Below are 8,965 nucleotides of genomic sequence, written 5' to 3'. Positions count from 1 at the left end.
CAGAAATACTTTGAAAACAGGGACTGAGGGAGGGTAGGGGAGGGGGGGGGTAAGGGGGAAAGAGCAACCAAAGAACTTACATGCAGGCATAGAGGCCTAACCAAGGGACCCGGACAACGGGGGGGGAGGGCAAGAGCGGGGGGGGTAGAGGGTAACGTGGGGACAAGGACACATATGTAATTTCTTAATCAATAAAAATATATTAAAAAAAAAAAAGCATATAGTATAAAAAGTCAGCTCAAAAAAAAAAAATCAACTGCCATAAATATTGTGGTTTATTTCTGGAATCTCAATTCTATTTCATTGGTCTATATGTCTATCCTTATGCCAGTACCACACTGTCCAAAATAAAGGCCATTGGAATTTTGAGAGGATTTGTCTTATTGAATCTGTAGCTCATTTTGCAGAATATTGCAATATTAGCGATATAAAATCTTCTAATCCACAAACATTTATTACTTCTATTTATTTAGTATTTCTTTAATTAATTTCAGCAATATTTGGTAGCTTTCAATGTACAAGTCTTTCATGCTCTTGGTTAAATTTATTTTTAAGTATTTTATTTTCCAGATATGATTGTAGCTGAAATTGTTTTCTTAATTTTATTTTGGTTCATTTATTAATGGAGTATAGAAACACAATTGATTTTTGTGTTTTGATCTTGTACCTGCAACTTTTGCTGAATTTGTTTATTAGTTCTAATACTTTTTTTGTGGCTTCTATAGGATTTTCTATATAAATCATGTCACTTACAAACAAATAATTTTACTTCTTCCTTTTCAGATCAGATTGGGCATGCTCAGGATGGTATGGCAGTAGACTTCTTCCTTTTCAATCTGGATGCCTTCTATTTATTTTTCTTGCCTAAGTGCCCTAATACCCCCAGTACAAAGGTGAACAGCAATAGTAAAAGTGGGCATCCCTTGTCTTGTTCCTGATATTAGCGGGGAAGCTTTCCATCTTTCACCAATGAGTATGGTATTGGCTGTAGGTTCTTCCTAAATGCCCTTTATCATGTTAAGAAAGTTCCCTTCTACTCCTAATTTGCTGTGTTTTTTTTTTAAATAATAAAAGAGTGTTGAATTTTGTCAAAATTTCCTGTGTCTTTTTTTGTTTTGTTGTTGTTAATCCTCACCTAAGGATATTTTTTTCCGTTGAGTTTTTAGAGAGAGGAGAGACAGAGAGAGAGAAACATTGATGTGAGAGAGACACATCGATTGGTTGCCTCCCACACGCCCTGACTAAGGCTGGGGATGCAGCCTGCAACCGAGGTATGTGCCCTTGACCGAAATTGAATCTGAGCCCTGCCCCTTCAGTCAGAGGGCTGATGCTCTAATCACTTAGCAAACTGGCCAGGGCATTCTTGTGTCTTTCCCCCCTTCCTTTTATTAGGTTTACTTTTTTGGCGAGTCTTCAAGATATTAAGAATGGCAATATTAGGCTATTTATTTTAAAAGAAATATAGGATAACATTGTTATTTTCTGAATTGTTAAAAGAGCTACATTATTAATGAGTTCCTGAACGAGTTTCCTTAAGCAGACAGAAAGCGAGCACACTATCGTTAGAGGTTACTCTACTAGAGAAGATATCTATGACAACATCTGCTTCAGTTACATATACAAAGCATTTCATAAAATATTAAGGAGAAAAGCAAGCTTCATAAATAGTTAAAATTAAACACAAGCTCCTAGGAGATGAAAGTACAGAGTGCCACAACATGTATAGTTTCACTATGAATAACCCCAAATATCTTTCAGAACATGCACAGTTACAATTTAGATATGTGGGGGAATATGGATTTCCTCCTCAAAAGACAAAGGAATGATAATGTAAAATAAAAACCTAAAGAGTTTCAAAATTCTTTCTGGATTATCAAATCACTGAACTGGGTGGCTTTCAGCAATATAACGAGAGCAGAATAAACAGCTCTTTGTAACAGAAAAGTACATGGAATAGGTGTGAGCTCTTCTGGTACTTAGAACAAAAGGGCATATCCCCTAGCTATATCATTCTTATTAAATTTTTATTACTACTATTTTCAATCTAAATATAAGAGCATCTCATTTATTTCTTATCCCTGGGGAGCAAGATACTCATATGAACAAATGCAGAGGAAAATAAAAGTTGATCTCTTTATGTTCAAATCCGGTTATACATTTTTAATTCATGTTCTATGAAAATAATAAAGCTAAAGACAGCAAATAGAATAGCAGCAGAGCATGGAAAAATACTGTGTGTGAGTGTGTGACCTCGGGCAAGCCATATAAACTTCGTGAGTCCATTTTCCTCTTTATAAAATAAGCACAACAATGCCAATTTCAGAGAATGTGCTAAAAACTACAAACCTGTTAAGTGCTATGTAAACTATTAGCTGTTTTTTAAGACTATACATTTACCTGTTTTATAAACTAAGGTAGTGTATCTAACCTAACTTATTCTTGAAAAAAGAGATTTTAATGAATTTGGTCAGAGGACAATCTCCCAGACAAATTTGGAATAAATGTAATAAAATAAAAATAAGATACAATTTCTAATAAAATTAGAAATAAAAAATGTTACACCACTCATGCTCACTGAATGGAAACTGGAAAAATTCACTTTTAAATAACTCCTGGATAAATGGGGGTGGGGGTGGAGAACACACAACAGGGTTGGGGGGCTGGTAAAAAAAAAGTAAAGGGACTATAAAAGTACAAATTGGTAGTTACAATAGTCATGGAGATGTACAGTATAAGGAATATAGTTAATAATATTGTAATAACTAAGTATGATGCCAGCTGGGTACTGGAAATATTGGGCACACACTTTGTAAAGTGTATGATTGTCTAACCACTATGCTGTACACCTCAAACTAATACAAAATTGAATGTAAACGATAATTAAAAAAAATATATATATATATAAAAGAAAACCCAAAAAGCCCTATATATTACAGAATGCAATTGAAGTAGAAAGAGAAATTTTTTAGCCTTAAGTGGATTTATTTAAAAACAAGGCTGAAAATATAGGACCCTAATATAAAAATAAGGGCTTATTTTTAACTCTAATAAACTCTAATAAAGTAGAAAGAAATAATGAATATAGAGGCAGAAATTAAGGACACAGAAAACAACACTGAGAAGCAGAACAAAAGCTGGCCCTTGAAAAAAATTAAATAGACTGTTATGCCTGATCAAAATAAGAGAGAATGCAAACAATATTAAAAACAAAAAGGGAGACCATTGTAGAAGCAAACAGGTTTATATACAAATTTATGGCATCAAATTTGATAAACAAAATAGGCAATTATCTAGGAAAGTATAAGTTACCAAAATGTACAAAAGGAAAAACAGAAAACCTGAGTGTACCAATAAATATAAACAATTTGATCACTAGTCAAAATCAACCACTCCATAGAAAGGAACAAAGCCAAGATGTTTTAATATATTTTTTACTAATATTTTCTTATGTAAAATTTCAAATATACACACATTAAAATAAAAAGAATTGTACTAAAACATCCATGTACCCACTACCTAGATTTTTCAATTAACATTTTCCATATTTGCTTTCAGAAAACTATCTACCTATCCATCCATTCTTCTTTCTATATATCAGTCCTTTTATGTCTTTTATTGGATCCTAGGGGAGGAAAATAGAAATATGACAGATTTCAAAGCAACAGACCAGTGATCTTTACAGTTCCATATCAACTTAACATTTTAAATGTTTTTCTTAAAACAGAATAAAGCAATAGTACATGGAAAACAAGAATAAATACAAAAGGAGGTGTTCAAGAAGAATCTGTGGCCCTTTTCTTTCCTATCTTTGGACATTAGCTCGTGAGATGGATACCGACTGCTTTCCAAACAATTTCTTATGGTATTAGCCAATTCCCACTCTCCTTTCTTAAAAAGAGAATTGAACTGACTCTTTTATTTACTTTTATTAAAAATTTTTTAAATTTATTGATCTTAGAAAGTAAAAGAGAGAAATATTGGTTCCACCTATTTATGCAAGCATTGATTGATTCTTGTATGTGTCCTGACCAGAGATCAACCTCAACACTGGAGGATCAGGTAATGCTCTAACTAATGGAGCAACCCAGCTATGGCTGATCTGTCTCTTTTAAAATAGCAGTTATACAGTGAATATCTTTTGACAAAGGCATGCATTCAATTAGAAAACATTTACTATGCACTTTATTTATCGGAAAGAAACATTTACTAGTCACAGGAAAGATTTATCTTCCAAAGGACAGTTTCTCTTCTGCAAGAAATTTTAATCTGTCAGATCCTAAAGCAGTGGTTCTCAACCTTCCTAATGCCGTGACCCTTTAATACAGTTCCTCATGTTGTGGTGACCCCCAATTTCATTGTTACAAATTGAACATAATTAAAGCATAGTGATTAGTCACAAAAACAATATGTAATTATATATGTGTTTTCTGATGGTCTTAGGCGACCCCTGTGAAAGGGTCGTTCGACCCCCAAAGGGGTCGCGCCTGCAGGTTGAGAACCGCTGTGACCTAAAGAAAAGCAATTTCATTTATTTTCTCTGTACACAAGGTAACATGCCAGCAAAGTTGAGGGATCTCAATACTTTTGAATGGAAAGATTATCAAAGAACGACCGTGCCCTCGCCGGTGTGGCTCGGTTGGTTGAAATGTTGTCCTGTATTCCTGGGTTCAATTTCTGGTCAGAGCATATACCCAGGTTGCTGGTTCAATCCTCAGCTGGGTTGCGGGTGGAAGGTGGCCGATTGATGTTTCTTTCTCTGCAAATTTTATTTTTTTAACTGATTTTAGAGAGAGGAAGGAGGGAAGCCGGTGGGGGGTGGGGAGAGAAAGAGAGAGTCGGGGGGAGAGAGAGACAGAGAGAATATCAATTGGCTGCCCTGCCCCAACCAGGGATCGAACCCGCAACTTGGGTATATGCCCTGACCCAGAATGGAACCCTCTACCTTTCAGTATATGGGATAAGGCTCCAACCAATTGAGCCACAGTGGCTAGGGTTTGATGCTTCTCTCTCACATCAATGTTTCTCTCCCTTTCTCTCCCTCCTCCTCTCTCTAAAAATAAAATAAAAAGAATGACAGCATTTAGATATAAGATTAATTTTGAAAAAAAGAGTATTATAGTATTCATCCTTTACTGATTATAAGATGCTTTCCCCCTTAGTGCCCCTTTATTATTCCTTGCACTGACACATGACCTTGTTTCCTCATATGAATGAACTGAGTGCATTCAATATGTGAGTGGAAGATAAATCTTTTTAAATCATTCTTCTCAAAAGCTATGTACATGGCAATGGACTGATGTCTTGAGCTAGACCGTATCATCACTTACCCTTTGATCTTTGTGTCAACTCTTCAAGGAGAACAAAATACCCTCCAACTTTATTAGAAGGAATACTGTTTCCAGGAAATTTGTCTTTAAAGCATTCTTCTAATGTCATTGGTACCCTCATTTAGTTTGTATGTAAAAACATTTTAGATTCTAATATGGATAACATCACATATTGCACTAAAGGTAACTTACCTTGCTAGAGGTTTCTAATAAAAACTGGAATGTGTTCTGCACAGCTTGACATGCTTCGAGCTCAGTCCGGCTGAAGGCTATTAAATAATCCTTCAGGTGATCATACACATTTCCATCAAGAGCCTGTAAAACAGGAATAAACAAAAACAAAAATTATGATAAAGCTTTGACACATAATGTCTACTGTCTACAAGGTAAGTTCAGTTTAAAATCTATTAATAGTAAATGAACAAAAGATACAGATTATCATGTAAGAGTAAATGTAAATGAACAATCATTTGGGAAAATGTTGATATTAACAAGTAGAAACTAAAAAAGGTAAAATCCAATATTGGTAAAGCTGTGGGAAGAGGATAAAACTTGAAGACAAAATGCTTGGGTTCTGACCTTTGCTCATCTGCCATTAGCTGTGCCAACTTCTGTTGCCACTTTAGTGGGAAGAGGTGTGGGAGTTGAATGAAATCATGGACATGAGCCCGACTACGTGGCTCAGTGGTTGAGCACCAACATATGAACCAGGAGGTCACGGTTTGATTCCTGGTTAGGGCACTTGATCCCCAGTGGGGGGTGTGCAGGAGGCAGCCAATCAATGGTTCTCTCTCATCATTGATGTTTCTATGTCTCTCTCCCCACTTGCTTCCCCCCTGAAATCAATAAAAACATATGTTAAAAAAAAGTAATAATGGATGTGAAAGGACCCCAGGCACAGTGCCTGAAACAGAGTAGACACTAAATAAACATTCATCTCCCCTTTTTTACTCAGCCATTATTGGTAAAATTATAAATTAGCATATTTTTCCTACAGAGCAGCCAGAGAGAAGACAATTTAAATAGTAAAGAAAAAAAAGAAATGTGACTCAATTCCTGTTTTGGAAAAGAAACGTTAGTGTAATGTCTATGAAGAGTTTTAAACATTTATATTTGTTTAAGCATAGAAAAGGATTCTTTAAAACTAAAAAAAAAGGAGCGAAAACACCAAATATGTGAGAAATGATTAAGCTATGATGCATATAATGACTAAAATATATACAGCCACCAAAGTAAAAATTATAAAAACTGTATAGATAGAAAAGTATGTATCAAATAATTTTAGGCTAAAGAAAAAGAATAGAATGCATACATACTAGTAACAACTATGGGAAAAATATTCAAAATCAAATCTTGCCAATCAATGGAAGTTTTCTTAAAAACGGAGGTAAAATCCACATACCACAAAAGTCACCATTTAAACTATTTTAAATAGTTAAATTCAGTGGTTTTTAGGACATTCACAATATTGTCCAACCATTACTATAATTTCAAGACATTTGCACCAACCCTCACTCCTCAGAAAAAATCCCATATCCATTAAGTGGTCACTACCAGTCTTCCTTTCTCCTAGCCTCTGGCAACCACTAATCTACTTCCTTATCTGTACACATTTGCCTATTCTGAACATTTCATATAATATGTGGCCTTTTATGCCTGCTTCTGTCACTTAGCATAATGTTCTAAAGGTTCACCAATATACTTCTTTTTATGGCCGAGTAATATTCCATTAGACGGAGCCCCATATTTTATTTATTCATTCATTAGTTGGCGAACATTTGGGTTGTTTCCACTTTTTGGCTATTATGGAGAATACTGCTATGATCATTTGTGTACAAGTTTTTGTTTGAACACCTGTTTCCAACTTTCTTGAGTACATACCTAGTAGTGAAATGGCTGGGTTCTATAGTAATTCTGCCTATTTCAGGACTTGCCAAACTGTTTTCCACCATGGCTATAACACTTTAATCCTCACCAGCAATGTATGAAAGTTCCAATTTCTCCACATCCTCATCAACCCTTATTTTAAAAAATTATTCATGCCATTCACTGTGGTTTTAACCTGCATTTCTCTAATAACTAATACTGTTGAACATCTTTTCATGTGTTTATTGGCCATTGGTATATCAACTTTGGAAAAATGTCTATTCAAGTCCTTTACTCATTTTTTTTTAAATATATTTTTTATTGGTTTTTTACAGAGAAGAAGGGAGAGAGAGAGTTAGAAACATCAATTAGAGAGAAACATCGATCAGCTGCCTCCTGCACATCTCTTACTGGGGATGTGCCCGCAACCCAGGTACATGCCCTTGACTGGAACGAACCGGGACCTTTCAGTCTGCAGGCCGACGCTCTATCCACTGAGCCAAACCAGTTTTGGCCCTTTACTCATTTTTAAATTGGGTTGTTTGATCTTTTGTTGATGAGTTGTAAGAGTTCTTTATATATTTGAATACTATTAATATATTTGGACACATGAACTTATTAGATATATGATTTTCTAATATATTCTCCCATTTGGTGAGCTATCTTTTCACTTTCTCAATAGTGTCTAATGGAGAAAACCAAGATGGCGGCATAGGTAAACACCAGAGTTAGCTGCCTCGAACAACCACTTCAAAAATACAACTAAAAGACGGAATAGACATCGCCCAGAACCACAGGAAGACTGGCCGAAGGGAACTTCTTCAACTAGAAGAGAACAGCATACGAGGCTCAGAGGAGGCGCAGTGCGGAAAAAACAAAGGTGCGGAGGTGCACGCGGAGCGGGCTGGTAGCTGAGGGCGTGGTTGTCGTTTTCAATCGGGAGGGAGTCTCAGATTCTGAGCTCCAGTTCTGGGCGAGTCTCTAGGGACCCAGACTCAAACGGGAGAAGCAGAACCATCTGGCATCGGTCAGAACACGAGGGCAGCTTTCTCTCCGAGGTTTGCAGCGGTTGCTGGGACTCTGAGAGGCAGAGCCTCTGGGGACGGGACTGAGAGCAGCCATAACTGCTCCCTCCACCTTCTCTGTTGATCCCGTGTGACCTGCCCTGCCCAAGCCCTGCGCAGAGCCATTTGCCAGATAGCCTCAGGCAAAGGCTAGATTAGCACCTCCCTAGAGGACAGAAGTTTTCCCACTGCAGACACAGCTGATTCTCACAGCAGTTGGCCTGATGGTCAAATCCCCCTAGTATTAACTACAACAATCAAGGCTTAACTACAATAAGACTGCACACAAAGACCACAAGGGGGTGCACCAAGAAAGCATAAAAAATGTGGAGACAAAGAAATAAGACAAAACTGTCAGTGGAGGATATTGAGTTCAGAACCACACTTTTAAGGTCTCTCAAGAACTGTCTAGAAGCTGCCGATAAAGTTATTGAGAACCTCAAGAAATCTAATGAGACCCTCGATGTTATGATAAAGAACCAACTAGAAATTAAGCATACACTGACTGAAATAACGAATATTATACAGACTTCCAACAGCAGACCAGAGGAGCGCAAGAATCAAGGCAAAGATTTGAAATGCGAAGAAGCAAAAAACACCCAACTAGAAAAGCAAAATGAAAAAAGAATCCGAAAATATGAAGATAGTGTAAGGAGCCTCTGGGACAGCTTCAAGCGTACCAACATCAGAATTATAGGAGTGCCAGAC

At 36.5% G+C, this 8,965-nt stretch overlaps 1 protein-coding gene across 1 annotated transcript in view; it reads right to left on the bottom strand.

The window, feature by feature from the left end:
* Positions 1 to 8,965, bottom strand: part of FCHSD2 (FCH and double SH3 domains 2) — a 169,066-nt gene that overhangs the window by 45,212 nt on the left and 114,889 nt on the right. The window contains exon 9 of the mRNA XM_006777958.2: positions 5,520 to 5,642. Coding sequence (XP_006778021.1) covers positions 5,520 to 5,642 — 123 coding nt within the window. The remainder of the gene's footprint in view (positions 1 to 5,519; positions 5,643 to 8,965) is intronic.

Source organism: Myotis davidii, unplaced genomic scaffold (assembly GCF_000327345.1).
Source record: "Myotis davidii unplaced genomic scaffold, ASM32734v1 scaffold169, whole genome shotgun sequence".
NCBI classification, from domain to species: domain Eukaryota; kingdom Metazoa; phylum Chordata; class Mammalia; order Chiroptera; family Vespertilionidae; genus Myotis; species Myotis davidii.
The sequence above is the reverse complement of the archived record's forward strand: the minus strand, read 5'-3'. Positions and strand labels throughout refer to the sequence as shown.